This window comes from Mercenaria mercenaria, chromosome 12, assembly GCF_021730395.1.
Source record: "Mercenaria mercenaria strain notata chromosome 12, MADL_Memer_1, whole genome shotgun sequence".
NCBI lineage: Eukaryota > Metazoa > Mollusca > Bivalvia > Venerida > Veneridae > Mercenaria > Mercenaria mercenaria.
Genome location: NC_069372.1, coordinates 65,173,247 through 65,192,263, shown reverse-complemented (window position 1 = coordinate 65,192,263; position 19,017 = coordinate 65,173,247). Strand labels below are relative to the sequence as shown.

Below are 19,017 nucleotides of genomic sequence, written 5' to 3'. Positions count from 1 at the left end.
ATCAGTTTGCATTTCTGGTATATAAACAGGGGTATTGTACATGAATGACCTGCGCACAGCTTTAATAAAACTTGGCCAACACACATATCAGTTTTTCATTTTCGGTCCTTTACATTTAGAGGTTTACTTTAGTCAAAGTGGCAAGCTGTAGGGTAGGTAAAGGTAAGCTTTATATAATGTCGTATCGTCCTTCCGTCTGGCTGTGTCTGCTCATCTCCTAAACCCATTGAAGGATTTTCATGAAACTTTGGTCAAATGATCACCTCATCAAAACAATGTGCAACACACATGAGTCCATGTTGGCTCAAGGTCAAGGTCACAATGCAATGTCAAAGGATTGAGCCTTTCATTTTGTGTCCACTCTATATCTCCTAAACCCTTTGAAGGATTTTCATGAAGCTTGGGTCAAATGATCACCTCATCAAGACGATGTGCAGAACTTGTGTCAGCCATGGTGGCTCAAGGTCAAGGTCACAACTCAAGGTCAAAGGTTTGAGTCTTCCATTTAGTGTCCGCTCAGTATCTCCTAAACCCCTTGAAGGATTTTCATGAAACTCGAGTCAAATGATCACCTCATCAAGATAATGTGCAGAACTCGTGTCAGCCGTGTTGACTCAAGGTCAAGGTCACGACTCGAGGTCAAAGGTTTGAGCTCTCTATCTCCTAAACCCCTTGAAGGATTTTCATGAAACGTGTCAAGTAACACCTCATCAAAACGATGTGCAGAACTCATGAGTCAGACATGTTGGCTCAAGGTCAAGGTAACAACTCAAGCTCAAAGGTTTGAGCATCCCATTTTGTGTCTGCTCTGTATCTCTTAAACCCCTTGAAATAATTTCAAATTCATTGATTTCCTCATACATGGACAATAAAATATACTTAAAGTCAATGCTTTCACCCAAATACCATCAACCCTTTCACTATCCATAACAATGGTGTGGGATATAGCTGTCTTTCAGACTGCCTCAAGTCATTGCAGGATCCCACTTATTTGTGACATTTTTGTTTTATCTATTGCACAAGCAACTGCCTTCTTGCCATAGCAATAAAATAAACGGATGTGGATATTCTTCTTATCACTCGTAATCTGTCCATGTTACAAGTCATGAAAAATAATTTTTACTTCTAAAGTTATTTTAAGATCCACTCTGTGTAACTGACTGACGAATTGGGGCGGCAGAGGAAAAAAAGTCGGTAGTGGACTAATAAATGAGCCGTGCCATGAGAAAACCAACATAGTGGGTATGCGACCAGCATGGATCCAGACCAGCCTGCGCATCCGCGCAGTCTGGTCAGGCTCCATGCTGTTCGCTTTTAAAGCCTATTGGAATTGGAGAAACTGTTGGCGAACAGCATGGAGCCTGACCAGACTGCGCGGATGCGCAGGCTGGTCTGGATCCATGCTGGTCGCATACCCACTATGTTGGTTTTCCCATGGCACGGCTCAAATAGCATCTAAATGAACAATAACAAAACAGATGAGATAAAACTTTATTTACAAATGATATTATCAGACAGTTGCAATCTTAAAAATGTATGGAGATTCTTTAAAAATATATAGCACTTGATTGTATGAGATAACAAACCCTAATGAAATCATATAATGATGTATTAATAGGAAATAGCTGGCAAGTAAAATTTCCCAGCTATCGTCAGATCTTCATCAAATTCTGTATCCGCAATCAGTTTCCAGCACCTTATCATTAAGAAAGTTAAAAAATACAAATTTCAGCAATGCTATAGTGGTTACTTAATGTAATTAGTGTTGCTGGATTCTGTACCAGCACTGACTTGTTCTCTGCATGTACCGTAATAGAAATTTACCCCATATGATTTGGAGACTACACTTTGTTTTCTGTCAAAAAGTAGTTCCCTTGCTCTGGACCTTCAAATGCTCTTGGTTCAAACTTGTGTTATAACTACCAACTAGAAAACCTCTCAAGGACAGACCATATATCTGGACTGGATACCAGATATACAAACAATTTGTGTCCAAATATTAAATGGGAATGAAAGATTCAAATTTTTCAAGCAATTAACATAAATAAAACAGAAGAAAACAGATCTCCCTTTACATTTTGTTCAAACTCCTTTTTTCAAATTCAAAACTCTAAATAAAATAATAAAGACTAATGTAAATCTAGAATGATATAATGTATATCTTCAAGTAACAATCTGACTAGTTGTTAAGACTTGTTACATATAGAATTACAAAATTAGTTGTATAGTTTAATAAATGTTCTGTGTATAATAGATATACAGTATATTCCCTTATTCATGCCCACAGCGGCATTACATTTTACAAAAGGAGTGGGGCGGGGGGTGGCCAGAAAGATAAAAAAATCAAAGCATTCTTTACTAATAAGAAAGTATAAATCGTAATTCTAATGAATGAATTTTTAATAATTGTAGAACTACCATAGTGCCACTGGTATTCAATTACAACCTAAATCTGAGGAAAATATGGGGTTGCGCTTGTTATGGATAGGGCAACAATAAGGGAATATAACATATCAATCTCAAAAGCTCATAAACTTGATGTAAAAAATTTGCAAAACAAATTTTAGAAAAAAAAAAATGTAAATTTTTAGCTTAATAGTTTAAAGAATTACAAGATATGACTGTAATATACATTTTTAATGTAAAAATACTGCATAGGTATTGACTGAAAGAAGTTAACAATAAAATCAGACAAAAACAACTACCAATATATTATTACTGCAGAGTAAATCTGTAAGAGATTGCTTTTGGGGAAAAAATGCATATCTCCATATACTGCTTCTTTCAAGGAGAAGGGTATGACCATGATGTGTTGGTCGTGAAGTTACATTACTGAATTATATCTTATTATAGCAAATGTCTGTGCCAAACAGTTGATTCAAAATCATGTATTAAAATCATACTAAACCTTAGTATCAAAGGTTAAAAATCAGTCTCAAAACTTCAGCATCTGATTGGTTGATTTTGGAATCATTTTTGAAATTGACCAATGGGAGGGCTGCATTCCGAGACTGGTTCCCAAATTCAATTTTGTAACCTTAGTCCTTAATGGAAATAACAAACAACAAAACTTAAATCACACAAAATATTTACACCTATAAAAATAAATTCTGGTTTAGCAGATTTACATAGCAGCCATGCATAAATTGCATTGTAACAGTACTGATAGTACATAGAATGTATATATATTCAAAACCCTGATTCCAGTTACAATATTCATGAGACAATGATCTGTTAATCAAAAGATATGACTGCCTATTCAAATAATGAAGCAGAACTAGTCAAGTAAATCTAACACGACAATCCTATCCGAAGTTGAAATTTGTTCAAACGCAAGATTCAGCTGAATTTGGACATATCTCACACAAAGGGTGTGACTGCCTTCTACACAACTGGGCATGATAAATATATTTTCCCACAACATGATTATTTTCAAGTTTTTATTGCAGAAAGTGTTCATCTACTGATTAATGACTTATTTAAATAAAGCACTGCAAGACAAGCTATGTAAGGTAAGATTATCTCACACCGGTACTTAATTTGAAAGAGTTGAGAATCTGGATTTTCCAGCTTCTTCTGTTACAGTATGTAAACAGTAAATTGGTACAAAAGTTACTGTTAAAATAGCCTCACCATTTCTTTGTTGAGTGAAAAACATTCAATTATCAAAAAAAGTTACACAGCAATTACAACAAATTTGAAGGATCTACAATACTTAATAAATTAACCTACAGTATTAACAAACAAAGAAACACAATCTTTGGCAAGACAAAATTGATTGTCAAACAGCTTGTTGAAAACAACACTCTGAAGAGTTTTGGTGAAAGAGAAGTAATTGCAAAAACAATTTCTCAACAACATATTAAGAAGTTTCATATTCGTTGAAGTACTGAGATAATGTTTGAAGAAACAAAACAGAAAACAACAGTTGACAAACTTTCAGGTAATGCTACATCCCAAGTGAAGGTCAATTATCCGTTATTTCAACATTATGGTTATTATTTCAACTTGCCCGACACCTGTATTATGCAATGCGGTGAAAGCCTGAAGTAAGCAAATTACAGACCAAAATCGCCATGATTCTGGTGGCGGGTTGCAGGGAAGATATAACAGGAATATGCTAGAATGAAAGGATAATGCATGCTTTTTTTGTTACAACATCTGCAGCATCCCAAGGTAATAGTGGTGAGCGCACCAGAATGAATGGCAAGGGATCGTTACCAGTGATCGAACCTGAATGTATCCAGAGAGATCGTTACCAGTGACGGAACCTGAATGTATCCTGAGGGATTGTTACCAGTGATGGAACCTGAATGTATCCTGAGGGACTGTTACCAGTAAGGGCATCTGAATGTACCCTGAATGATAATTGTTACCAATGAGGGCACCTGAATGCCCCTAAGGAATTGTTACCCTAAGGGATTCTGCAGATGAAATTACATGAAACAAACATATGTTAATGTAATTCTAGCATAAAATGTATAAAAATGAGTTAACAAATATAATATCAGATAGAGTTAATTTCATTTTAGACCTGTTTTAATTATGCCTTGTAGGGCTGGTATCCCTTTACTTTTTGCAATGTAGTGAGCATAATTAAATAAAAGGAGTGTAAACAGCACATGCTCTCCTTATTGACAAACATTTACTCTCATGTTAAAACACTCCTTAAAAACAACAGTGGTTTTATGCTTGAATATCTCATAATCTGCCCTTACAACCGGCTCATCCAAGTTTGAGCTATTATTTATAAACAGAGTATTGATACCAGTCTCAAAAATTCAGCATACGCATGTTTCTTAGCACAAAAATGGAAGTGACCAATGGCATTGTTTACAGTTTGAAACTAGTCTCTAAACTTACAGTCTTAAAGCTTGATTTTTGAAAATGGAAGACGACTTACTGAACAACAAGATTTAAATGCAAAGTATAAATCTACATGCTACTTATATAATATAATCTTAATACAAAATAAGATTTCTTTTCTCTGAAAGAATTTGGGTAACATGGACTAAACATACTTGTTATAGTGGAGCTTCAAAAATAAGAATCATGATATAAATACCCAAACTTTTTTTGTTATTTTCAAAACAGATAATCAAACATTTAAATTTTCACAAAACAAACAAAAATCTCTATAATTATACTGTAAAACCTTATAATTCAGAAGACCTTTATTTTTGTTAATAAAAGCAATTTTTATCCTGTCCTATTCAAATTTTTCGTGAAAAAAATTAAACAAGTTCATGTCAGTATTAAAAGGTAGTATATCCTAAACTCTGTAGGTTTCTATTTTCTTTATGATTGCAAAAAATAAAATAGGAAAAATAGGAGTAAATTTGCGAATAAAGTTCGGACCAATGAAAAGTGTTTTACAGCTGCTGCAGTACTTTATCACATTATTTGAAAGCTGGCATGGTCCCATCAAGCTGAAGAATGGTTACTGGTTACATACACACGTATGGTACAGATTTATGTTCATCAATAGAGATTATTGCTCCCTCAGCAGATGTCAATTATGAGCAGACGTCTTTTATAAGCCGACTTCAATCACAGATTGCCTCGCTCTGCTTGTTCCATCTCTATTGCCTCAAACAGTGACTTGAAATTACCAACTCCAAATCCCTACAATATAATTATTACATATTTTAGAGTAGTACATAATATGATGTTTTCACTATAATACATCTATGTATAGTCCATGTATAACAAATTTTACAAGATTAAAAATTTCCCCTTGTGAAATTTTTACACTACACAAAATTTGATTGCTTTGAGTCCCTAGGTGAATGAGTTCATGCAAGAAAGATCCACCTATTTATATAAAATAAATCTACCCACTTGTTTAAAATATGAGCTTAAAATGGAGGGAATATCAACAGACATAAAGTTTCCTTTTAAAGGGAAAGTCTTGCCTGATTTTGCAAACCTATGAACTATATCAAAGACTGCAAGTATAGCAGCTTATGATCAAAACAAAAACAGTTTGCATAAAACTGAAAACATTGTGTAAAAATATCCGTATAGCCACTTGTTCTATTTATACTCCAAATGAGGGGTTTTCTTTTTTTTTACTATCTAAATCAGACGAAACCGAAAGTTGTCGACTAATCTGTCTTTTTTGCAAAACATGATTAAGTGGTCAAAACATGCACAGAAGCTGTCTAAAACCAGACTAATGGATTCAGCCACAACTAAAAGCACAGAAATTGGCGGCAAATTTTCCTCTGAGATACCCATTTGGTAGATTACATTATTTCAGGGGTGTGCTTACTATGACAGGTATAAATGCCATTAAATTCTTAATCCTGTTGCTAGGATATATTCTGCTACATTTGGGGAGACAAAATAATCGAAAACAATTTTCCTTTTATAGCTTTGATGACCATGTTTTCTGACAAATTTATAAAACAAGAAAAATCTTGGTAGATGGTCGCCTAAGGAACATTATGTAAAATTAATTCTACTTTGGGCCAACAGTTTCTGGTAAAATTATTTTAAATCTATATACATAAGAGAAAATTTACCACACACCCTAGCAGCCATATAACCCAAGGAACATTTCTGTTAAAAGATCTTATTTTAAAATTGGATCAATGGTTAAGGAGACTTTAGCTCTAATGGCCATTTTGTTGGATGAATCAAAGGAGAAGGTTCACTTTTGCCCAAAAATGGCCTAAAAATAAAATTCTCTAAATGGAGTAAATCATAAAAAGTATTGTTTTATCAAACTGCAGGCAATAATTTACTATTTATTCATTATCAAGGAAAACATCTGACATATATGAAAATACTTTTAACATTAAGGATATGGGTAATCTTCAGTTTTTAAACAACTGATTAATACAGTCAAGTACAAAATAAATGACATAAAAAGTAACTGGACAAGTCCCAATAATATGTATATGTCTGCACCCTGACAGACTGTTAAAACACTATATGCCTTTTTGAGTCCTCAATGGCACTGACATAAAATTTTTTACTTACACTGTTATTTTTTCTCTGAATGCACTCAAGGAACAGTGTAGGTCGGTCCTGCATTGTCCTTGTGAAGATTTGTAACAAGTAGCCTTGGTCGTCATAATCTACCAGAATATGTAATTTCTCAAGCTGAAATACAGTTTATCATTAAATAAACACAGCCTACATATAAACCTCTTATTCTAATAACTATAGAGTGGTGTAAAACTGAATACTGGTTATAAATTTGACACTGAAAAGGATATTCAGTACTGTAAAGAACTAAGTAGTTGACAGAAGTAGTCATATTGAGCTCTGTACATTAACTCATAAAAGCTATAATCCGAAAGGGGAATTTTCATTATTAACAGTTCTTTTACATTTTTAATGACTCCAAAAAATAAATCCTTTTCAAAGAGGTATCAGCTGGTATCAAATAATTATTTGATATAAATGATATACCAACTACACACTGAATGAAATTCACTAAACTATTGCTTAGTCAAAGAAGCATTTACCATCTTATGTGTGCAACATGCATTTATACAAACTTAATTCTAAGGACCCTAGTTTTAACAAGAGCACCGCCTTGCGGGTGCTGACGCTCATCTGATTTTTTTTTGTGTAATACAAATATTGTCCTACCCATGATTTTCTAAGTCTAAAAAGGGCCATCATTCTTGCAAAAAGCAGGATAGAGTTATGTTTCTTGATGTACAGTGTCCACTTATGATGGTGAAAAACTGTTGCAAGTTTTAAAGCAATAGCTTTGATAGTTTATGAGAAAAGTTGACTTAAACATAATACTCAACCAAGAAAATGATTTTCTAAGTCCAAAAGGGGCAATAATTATTGCAAAAAGCAGGATGGAGTTATGTTCTTGCTGTACAGGGTCAGCTTATGATGGTGAACAAGTGTTGCAAGTTTCAAAGCAATAGCTTTGATAGTTTAAGAGAAAAAGTTGACCTAAACATAAAACTTAACCTAGAAATCTGATATTTTCTAAGTCCAAAAGGGGCCATAAATCTTGCAAAAAGCAGGACGGAGTTATGTTTCTTGCTGTACGGGGTCAACTTATGATGGTGAACAAGTGTTGCAAGTTTTAAAGCAATAGCTTTGATAGTTTAGGATAAAAGCTAACCTAAACATAAAACTTAACCAAGAAAACTGATTTTCTAAGTCCAAAAGGGGCAATAAATCTTGCAAAAAGCAAGATGGAGTTATGTTCCTTGATGTACAGGGTCTGCTTATGATGGTGAACAAGTATTCCAAGTTTCAAAGCAATAGCTTTGATAGTTTAGGAGAAAAGTTGACCTAAACATAAAACTTAACCAAGAAATCTGATATTTTCTAAGTACAAAAAGGGCCATAAATCTTGCAAAAAGCAAGGTGGAGTTATGTTTCTTGCTATACAGGGTCAGCTTATGATGTCGAACAAGTATTCCAAGTTTCAAAGCAATAGCTTTGATAGTTTAGGAGAAAAGCTGACCTAAACATAAAACTTAACCAGGCAACGCCGACGCCGACAACCGCTCAAGTGATGACAATAACTCATCATTTTTTTTCAAAAAATCAGATGAGCTAAAAATGACAGAGAAACCACCAGTAATCAACAGTTTTTTTCCTCCAATTAGTGTAAAATTTCTTGATCTTTTCCAAATTTCTTATTCTGTGACTTTTCCTTGTTGGGAATTTTTATTTTACTTTTTCTGTTTTCCAGTTTTACTGGGTCTGTGTCCAAACCATGACCATCCTGATGTTGCTTTCTGCTACATAATCAACCTAAACAACCCGACAGTGGACACATGTTGAGGCCTTTGAAGGTCATGCCACCCATGAGGGCTACAACATGCATCAAACCTAAATGAGCCGTGCCATGAGAAAACCAACATAGTGGGATTGCGACCGGCATGGATCCAGACCAGCCTGCGCATCCGTGCAGTCTGGTCAGGATCCATGCTGTTCGCTAACAGTTTCTCTAATTCCAGTAGGCTTTGAAAGCGAACAGCATGGATCCTGACCAGACTGCGCAGATGCGCAGGCTGGTCTGGATCCATGCTGGTCGCAAACCCACTATGTTGGTTTTCTCATGGCACGGCTCAAATAATCCTGAATTTCCAAATAAAAACCAAACTATTCGGAACTGTAACTTACAACATCCAAATTCTCTGTAACCTTGACCTTGGACAGCTTGAGCCTCTCTCTGAGATTTGTGTAATAAGTCTTTGGTATTTTCAGAAATTCCTGACCTCTAGCTCGCAAGTTAGTAACCTGTAAATAAACAGACAACATGCATTTACTGAATGAAGCCCTTGAAATTTTGACAGGGTATTAACAAATTTTTGGGATAGGTACATTCCTCTTTATTCAATGACCACAGAAACATGCCTGATTTAAGGGAATGACACTGAAAATAAATGCCACTGGATGGAAGTTATATACAGATATGGTTATCTGTATATGTTGGTATTTGATTCTAACATTGCAGTCAGATACGTTGACTGTGCATCATAACATACTATTACTCTGGTATATTTATAAAACAAACAATTAAGAAAAATATTGGTATTAGAATATTTATCGAATTGCAGTTAGGTTCTAGCAAGTATTCAAGACTACTTGCTGAAAAAACAAAAGTAGAGCTACATTTTAATCAATTCAAAACAACTTGTGTCTTTTGAGGTTGTGCAGTGGATTCAAACCTCATACCTCCAAATGAGAGACTGACACCCTGGATTCCATTACTAAGTCTGATTCACTCTCTATACCCTATTGCTTAAACTGAGCTCATATGCTCTGTATATGTCTAACTATCAACATTAAGGAGGTAGGTTACCTTGATATTTGTAAGTGCGCATGTCCAACCGGAAGCTAACGTGACGATTTACGACGACGTTTACGACAAACTAAATGTGTTTGTATATCCATTCTTTTGGAAATAAATCTTGAACCTGCCTCCGATCTTATGTTTAATGGTTTAATACTGCAGAAGTAATGAATGAATTGCCGCAGAAACGCTTCAAAACATTGTTGCCTTAAAATGACGTCACTCACGTCATGACGTTACGTGTCAGTTACCGCGCAAAATAATAGCTTTTATTTTGAAAGTACGTTATTCTGTGCTTTTTCTTTATTTGAACTATTTTTAAACAGCCATTATTTGCTGAAATACTTTTTATTAGTCTTTTGCTCTGAAAAATGATCAATATTTTGCTTCTTTTATGTAATTATATTGAAATGTTATGCGGAATGTAAGAAAATGGATGATGGTAACTGATGTGATTGGGAATATAGTTGGCTGAAAGGTAACTTATTACGGTCATTTACAAATAAAAATTGGGCAGTTAGATTTGTTATACCTGTTTCCCAGTTTCCGTTGATAATTTGTTACTTAAATACTAAAACTAAGCTCTAAAATTGTTCAAATTTCAGTATAAAATTGTGGTGTCTTGAATTAAATTGATGTTACCATGGAAACGAAGCCCGTGACCTATATGTCTAATTGTAAAATTCAAAAGCGTTGACACTGGTCTATTTAAGGAACACAGCTTCGGCTTTTTATTTTCATTTCAACAATATCCATGAGAATAATAGCAGCATGCAGAACGATTTTTCAATAAAAATGTCAGACGACGGGCACTGCTGTAAGTATTTTAAGCTGTGAAATTTGTTAAATTAACTGCAATTCATACGAAAATATTACTAACGTTAGAAATAAGATGTTTTAAAGCTACATTTACAAGAAAGATAATTTTATATAATATTTTTTTATAAGAAATTACGATAAAAAGCAACATATAAGCTATTTTAAACATCTCTGTTGCCATGCTTACTCTAAACTTTAAGAAAAACATAGTACCATGTAAAGTTCTTGGTATTTTGCTAATCATTTACCCAAATATTCCATGTTGGTCAATAACAGAATGGCACTGAAGCCGTCGAAAACCCCGTTTTCATACATAATTGTTGAAAAATGAGAGAAAATGCGTTACCGTGGAAACACGAGCCCCGCGACATATACATTTTAAGCTTTTATTAGAAAGCTAAAGCGCAAACTAGTAAAACTATTAATTATGCAGACTTCTACGGATAACAATGAAACCAAAATACACGGAAAAGTGTTAAATATCCGTATTTTCCTTCTTCTTTCTATATAAAATACCTTAAGAGGGTCATGTACTTCAAACCTGGATAAAAATTGTACTTGAAGGGACAGAGATAAACGGAACTGAGATTGTAGCAGGTAAAACATTAAATTACACGAAATACAAAAAATCACTGCGGTTCAACTAATTTGATTTTACCCTGGTAACAAGGTAACCTACCTCCTTAAGTCTTTAATTTTGACCTATAAAACTTAAAACAATATAAATAGTACATACAGTTGTGATAATATCGTCTGTGTTCATGGCAATATGCTGGACCCCGGCTCCTCCATAGTAGTCTACGTACTCCTGAAAATATATTAATAGTTATATCATTTCAGCAGTCGATTTCATGCAGGATCTGTGACAAAACAATGCCTTGAGAAATTGAATGTAACAGCTTACTCAGCATTTGAAACTATTTATTTTATAATTAAAAGTAAAGAAGTTTAATGAAATCTATGTTTATCTGCTTACCTCCCTTTGACTCTTTTTACTCAGAGCCAATATTCAGACACTTATCAACCAGACAGCAGTTTCTAGCTACAAAAAATCTCACAACACTACCACTTGTGTTACCATAATATTCCAAGAACAAATTTTGCAAAAGAAAATTGAAAGATTCTGGAGAGATCTTCCCCACCAACCCCAATTCATATCAACCCCCCACCAAGGCTTTTTATTGTTAAAAAATAATACATTATATTCTGGATATTCAAAATTTTATATCACGACACTGTTACACTTTCATAAAATAGAAGCACTTTCAACCTGTATCTGACTCTTGCGCTTTCCTGGTGCTGGCTCGTTAATCGGCATTTTGATCGTTTCCTCAAAATTGGTAACAACAATCGATCTAAGGGCAGAGTACTCTGTATGGACTTGTTCATCATCAACAGACCAGAAACGATGAAACATCAGATTCTTTTCGTACCTATTTGTTACAAAATATACACATATACAATTATTGTTGCATAAATTTCCCACATAAAATTCTGTAAGTTAAAACTGGAATAAAAGCATCATTAATTATGTCTAAATTTAAGTGCATTATCAAAGTTATATTGTACTAAAATCTGCTGTTTTAAGTTTAATATTTGACACACATGACACATGTAGATTAATTTGTGACAGAGAGTTTACTGTGACTGACAGAACTGTATCATATAAATGTACATGCATCAGTGTTAAAAGACTGACCTATAAACAACGTGGATGGCTTCCTCACATCCACACAACAAATTAGCACCCCCCCTGTCCCACACCAGTGGTTAAGGTCAATAATTTCTCATCACTTACCGCTGTTCCTTAGAATCCCCATCCCCACCTTCCTTCATTTCCTCTATTGGGTTTAGGGGAAGGTCAGTGGGTATACTGTGTCTGAAATAATGCCCAGAGGGACATACAGTATAAGGATCTTATATTTCTGTCTCTGTAGGACAATGTTTTCTTGCATACCAGACATGGATTTCCAGGTATTTCACCAATGCTGGAAAACTCCATCTAACACCCCTGGGTTTAAGATGGAATTTTCCAGCATTGGAGTAATAACCAGAAACGCTCATGCTGTAAATGACATATAACAAACTACACACCTATGTAGTAATTTTGTGCAGTGATTGTTACTTCTTACGTAAAACCAGATAAAAATACCTTAATAATTCATCTGTGTTCCTTATAATATACTTCTTGATTAAAATAAACTTTATTTCAAGAAAAAACATAATGTTTCAATGCAGACAATAAAACAAAACCAGAACTATTACATTGCTTTTGTCTTTGTAACATCATGACATACTTCCTAATTACAGACGTATAGTTTGTGTACTGTGTAAATATGCTAGTGTGTAAAAAAAGTGCTATAAATAAATCAGTTGTTTGATTTTATTTTTACTATTAATTGCTGCACATGGCATGCAAGACAAAGATTCTATCACTGGCTGTAGGTGCAGATGGGAGTAGCTGGGTCTCAGGTAACTCAGCAGAGACCCATTACTGCCGAAACAGTTACCCTCAAGGCAGGATATTACCATCAGCACCTACAACCAGTGAAAGAATCTTATACTCTTTATCCAAAAGACTGTGAAGAATGAGAAACTAAGCACGAGCAAGGTTTCTTATCTGTGCTGTCAGAGGGCTGGGAAAACACCCGTGTGACACAGATAGACATGTAAGATAATTTTTTTTGCCTATACCATTGCAAAATTTCTAAAGGAATTGTTAATTATAAAGTTCCACATGTAGTTTATAATGTAATAATTATGATGTCACAATGTTCATCTATAGCTAGTTTTTTTCTGATGAAAATATTACGTGATCTACTGCCTTTCCGAACCAGGAACCCAACAAAACAAAAATGGAAACATTGCACTTTTTACCTTTAATAACAGTATGGTAAATCTTACTTATGCCCTGGGTATGTTGAATGTTCCCTCCAAAAGCAGCAGATTCAAGACAAAATGTCTGAACTTACTTAAAATCCATGTACTAAATTATCAAACAAGTTAGTAGTCTATACACTCCATTTGATACAATTCTGAAATTTAGTGCCATTAAAAAGCTAAATATTTCTTTTTTTCTGACTTAAAAAGCTGTGCAAATTAGACTTTATAAGTATTTAAAGAATTCAGTCTTGCTGTCTCCAAACACTTTTAAATTTATTTTTATTAATGTACTTGGTGTCTCCTGATAAACAAGAGCCATGTTGGACATGGCCAATCCCCCCGCCGGGCATATTATAATTGAAGGCTAAAGTTCCTGGCAAGTTAGTGTCTGAAAATATTAATTTTGGGGAAAGCTTTGAAGAACCATTTAGTTGTGGTCCGCATCAGGGGTTTTAAAGATGTGGAAGAAAGAATAAGTGGTGAGGTGGTTTACTGCTAAATTTTATTAATTTTCATGAACAGTATAGCTATGATGTTTTTCTATATGGCTACTGTAAAAAGAAGGAATGGAAAGCTAACAGGGAACACGAGTGCCAGTATGTCACAATATATGCCCGTCACAGCAAATTTCTTTACTCTAGCAGCTGTATTTGCAAATGGAATTTTAATTTTGTGGTTGTTTAGTAATCATTGTTAGTCTTTTGTATTTCTAAGTCCACAAAAAACTCCTTCCCAGGTAGAGATATCTTAAAATACACCTAAAATTGGAAAGTAACATCCATGTTGTACCACAGAAAAGTGGTCTTGTTTTTTCCCTACGGTCAATTATAAAAATGTTACAATATAAGTTATTTATAGTAACAACTAAGGGATGTTAATCTTAAAAAAAAAAAAAAAAAATTGCAAGTCCACAAAAAAATCTTTACCAGGTAGAGACTGGTCAAAATACACCTCAAAATTGGATGTATCATGCATGTTGTACTACAGAAAAGTGGTCTCGATTTTTCCCTACAACTAGTAATGAAAAAGTTACAATAAAAGCTATTTAAAGTAACAACAAAGGGAGGTAATTCTAAAGAAGGGAACTGTGCATGACACTTCGTCTCATGATGGTGTATAATTGTGCCAAGTTACATCAAAATCGCTCCATGCATGAAGAAGAAATGCTTCAGACAATGTCATTCTTGTATCTGACCTTTGGCCTCTAAGTGTGACCTTGACCTTAGACCTAGGGACCTGGATCTTGCGCATGACATTCTCTCTTATGGTGGTGAACATTTGTGCCAAGTTATATCAAAATCTCTCTATGCATGAAGAAGAAATGCTCCGGACAATTTTTTTAAGAAAATATGATAAAGGGGAATAACTCAAAAAATAGGCAAGGTAGAGAGTTATTGTTCTTGCACACTGCATTTCCTCCCAATGTGTTCTATCAGTGTATGAAGTTTGAAGAAAATCCCTCCAGTACTTTTGGAGTTATGCTCCGGACAAAATTTTTTAAGAAAATAAGATAAAGGGGAATAACTCAAAAAATAGGCAAGGCAGAGTTATTGTTCTTGCACACTGCACTTCCTCCCAATGTGTTCTATCAGTGTATAAAGTTTGAAGAAAATCCCTCCAGTACTTTTGGAGTTATGCTCCGGACAAATTTTTTTAAGAAAATAAGATAAAGGGGAATAACTCAAAAAATAGGCAAGGTAGAGTTATTGTTCTTGCACACTGCACTTCCTCCCAATGTGTTCTATCAGTGTATGAAGTTTGAAGAAAATCCCTCCAGTACTTTTGAGTTATGCTCCGGACAAAGATCATTGCGGACGGACGGACGCACGGAGAGCATTTCTTATATCCCCTTCGCCTTTGGCGGGGGGTTAAAAAATGACAAAATATTTAGCATATGGCATCTCTTGCAAGGCCTCATTAAGTATTTGTGATTATGTAAAAAAAAGTAAAGCAAATTCAACCACCGGTACTTGTATGTCAAATAACATTTTTGTTGTCATTCCAGACATTTAATGACAGTTTGCCAAATTCGAAAGGAATTCTGACATTAACTGTAAACTAAGTTTATTTATGTTTTAACTGTATACCGACTATATAATACTGTGTATAATATTATACTGGCATGACATTCTAAACTGATAAACGCTTATCTGTAAATCTGAAATTGTACTGAAATTGTGAACTAAGACAGAAACATCACCATAATTTATTTCATTATTAAATGATTAAATATTGTGTCCACTTGTTATGTTTAAAGTTTGTACCCAGTTAGGCCTAAAAAAAAAATATGTTTGTTTCCTGTAACCCGACCGACCGTAAGTTTTTACCGCCGACCGCAATTTTTTTATGGGCTAAAATTCGAGATTCTGATCATATCTTTATTGATTATAGGGATAATTTAGTTGCACCCGACCTCGTCGCGCATAGTCACGAACGTTCCTGGTTCTGTTGACATGAAACAACATGGCGAAAAGCCTGTTTGTCGGTAGACTCGAGGTTCCGGGTTTTCACCCGCGAAAATCGAGAAGTTTTCTTTGATGCATATCGAGTTCAAAAGTTCTGCCCCTAGTCAATCAAAATCTCGGTGAATTTCAATACTGTTCGCCGCCACAAGCGGAAGTATGGCAGTAGGCGGAGCGTCATATACTAATTAGCTACTGACAGATGTCAATCACGCCACGCGCCGACTGACGCGTGGTTATCTCGCGGTTTGTATTTAGTACTTCATTATGAAAGGTGTTTATTGATCAAGGTGTAAACGTTAATTGATAAACAATTCGTAGAAGAGCAATCATGTTTGTACCACTTGTTCAGGGGTCACGCTGTCGGTTGCACTTGAGCCATTTGCGACAAAAGATTAATTGTGGCCCCGAAAATCTCTAATTGGCAAAAACGGCCCGAAGCTATGTCTGTCTGCAAAACTATGAACTTTGCCCGTTACACAATGTTTACTGAACGAAAGGAATCAGTGTAGAAAAAAAAACTTGTATGAACAACATCTGTTATTGAAAGGCGGGAGCAAATTTTTAACAATTTTATTTGATTAGTAATTTAATTTATTATACAGGCCTCGACCTTAGCGGTGGACCGTTGGACCGACGCAACCAAAATCGGTAGGTCCACTATCAAAAGTTGGGTAGACCGACGGTCAACCAATTTTCAGTCACGGTCTGCAAATAAAATAAAACCCTTAAAAGTGGAAAAATAGGGGTGATGGGGGGTGGGGGATCGTACCCATATCGGCGAATTCACAAAACGAAAGTTGATTTTGCCTTAGTACGGCATTCTACAGTTATAAGCATTGGCGAGTTAAAGTCAGGATAGCACGAATGGACTACTCCACCGATCGGGTGAGTGGTTTTTACGTGGTAACTTTACCAAACTGAGTAATTACATCAGGCAAAATTACCTGGATTGACTGGAATTTACCCGCGAATCTTAAAAATATCAAAACGTCATGCTGGTAATTTTCCATTCCACAAGCACGTGCGCCCTATCGTAATACTTAATTTACATCGCAGTTACTTTTGACACAAAAAACGCGCGTAGTGCATTCATTTTTTAATATATTCGCTTCAGATATTCAACACCGCTTGAGAACTAATACAGTTTGAATTCTATAACAATTTTAATAACATATCGACAGGAATGTAGGCAAAATTCTTTTAAAACGATCAAATTTTCATATAATGTTTTGTAAAATTTCAAACAGCGCGATCTTGATTATTTATTTCCTTTTTAAAGTAAATAAACGGTACATACTATGGTAATAAAATTCAGACTTTTGACCGGAAAGTACAAAAAACACAATTAAAAAATCTTAAATAATGAAAAAGCGGCAGCAATTTAAATACATGGAGTAAAACGATTTTTTGGCAAACAGATTTCTGTTAACACGGCAGAATAGGTTACGTGACCTCATGAACGTAAATAGAAATGTGGTTTTAAAATGAGGCAGTATGATGTCTTTGCGATTTTTAATAAGTTTTAAATGAGTCTTATTACATATATTTTTTGACACAACACTTTGTTAGATATTCTTCTCAAACAATAATGTAAATTTCTTGAGGGCAAATAGGTCAGTATCGTTCACGATCTGACACATTTACATGTCAGTTTATTCGGGATATTGCACATTCGCTTTTTAAAAAAAATAAAGAAAAAACTTTTTTACTGATTTCTTCTCAACAATTAAAGGAATCGAGAAAGTACGATCAGACAGTGATGTGTCACATGGCACGAAAACATGACGTAATGCAATGACAATCTCGTGGAAACTATACCGCTTTGATCTCCACTGCAGATGCCACAATAACCGACACACTTCTTTTAGCTCTTTGAGGGGGTGTTAATTGATGATGAAAACGAGGCCAATTACTTAGTTTATCATCAGAATGATTACCGATAATTGTTGATGTTTTTTTTTCACTTTCAACACTGGTGCTGATTGTGTCCATATTTTGGGACACTTTTCAAAATAATTATTTTTCGGGATAACAGATTGCTACAGTCTTCCATTTTTAATTATTTAGAAATAAGTCCTGTTTCTTTGAGTCATATGAAGTTATGACGTCTACAGCATCACAATTTATGAGATAGAATTGGAGGTCCACTAAAGTCTGAGCAGGTCTACTAGATTTTAGCAGTTGGTGAACCTGCTGGCAACTGCTGAAGAAAGTTAAGGTTGAGGCCTGATTAGGCAGTTAATTGGCGATAATAAGGTAACTAAACACTGAAATGTTCTGACACCTACTAAAAAAAAATTAAAAAAAAAAAAAATTCCCTACCTACCGACCCCCATTTTTTTCAGCATGTTACAGGAAACAAACATATTTTTTTTTATGCCTTATTTGAATATCCTTCTATGCATTAAAAGGTTATAGGCTAGATGACAAAAAAGAACCTTTCTGACCTCTAATTGAGACCTTGACATTTAAGCAAGGGGTCTAAGCATTGGATTTGACACACAGTCTTATCACGGTGAATGTGCCAAGTTACTTGAATATCCATCTATGTATACAAAAATATAAAAGGTATAGACTGGACTAGAAAAAAGAAGTAATGACCTCAGAGGGTCATCTTTTAGCTAGGGGTGTAGGTCTTACATGGTTTGACCTTGACATCTAAGCAAAGGGTTTAAGCATTGGATTTGACACACAGTCTTATCAAGGGGAATGTTTGTGCCAAGTTACTTGAATATCCATCAATCAATACTAAAATTATAGACTGTACTAGAAAACCTACATACAAATTTTTTGACCTCAAAATGTGACTTTTACCAAACAGTTAAGGGTATGGGTCTTGAACACGACTTTTCATCTTGTTATGTGAATGTTTGCGTCCTTTGAATGTCCATGTTTCATAGAGCAGACAGGAAAAATTACCTTAACAATTTGACCTCTAAGCATGATCTTGACCTTTAAGGTAGGGGTCTGACTTTGCATGTTACATGTCATCTAAAGTACAATGTATATGCAACCCCACACCCCCCTATTTTTAACAGTGGGGGCATAAATACAACTGCAAGG

At 34.8% G+C, this 19,017-nt stretch overlaps 1 protein-coding gene across 1 annotated transcript in view; it reads right to left on the bottom strand.

Annotated features, from left to right (window-relative positions):
• Positions 1–1,478: 1,478 nt before the first annotated feature.
• Positions 1,479–19,017, bottom strand: part of LOC123535021 (4-hydroxyphenylpyruvate dioxygenase-like) — a 34,307-nt gene continuing 16,768 nt past the window's right edge. The window contains exons 9-13 of the mRNA XM_045317534.2: positions 11,877–12,039; positions 11,343–11,414; positions 9,115–9,231; positions 6,988–7,110; positions 1,479–5,625 (exon numbers count right to left, since the gene is read on the bottom strand). Coding sequence (XP_045173469.2) covers positions 5,551–5,625; positions 6,988–7,110; positions 9,115–9,231; positions 11,343–11,414; positions 11,877–12,039 — 550 coding nt within the window. The 3' untranslated portion in view covers positions 1,479–5,550. The remainder of the gene's footprint in view (positions 5,626–6,987; positions 7,111–9,114; positions 9,232–11,342; positions 11,415–11,876; positions 12,040–19,017) is intronic.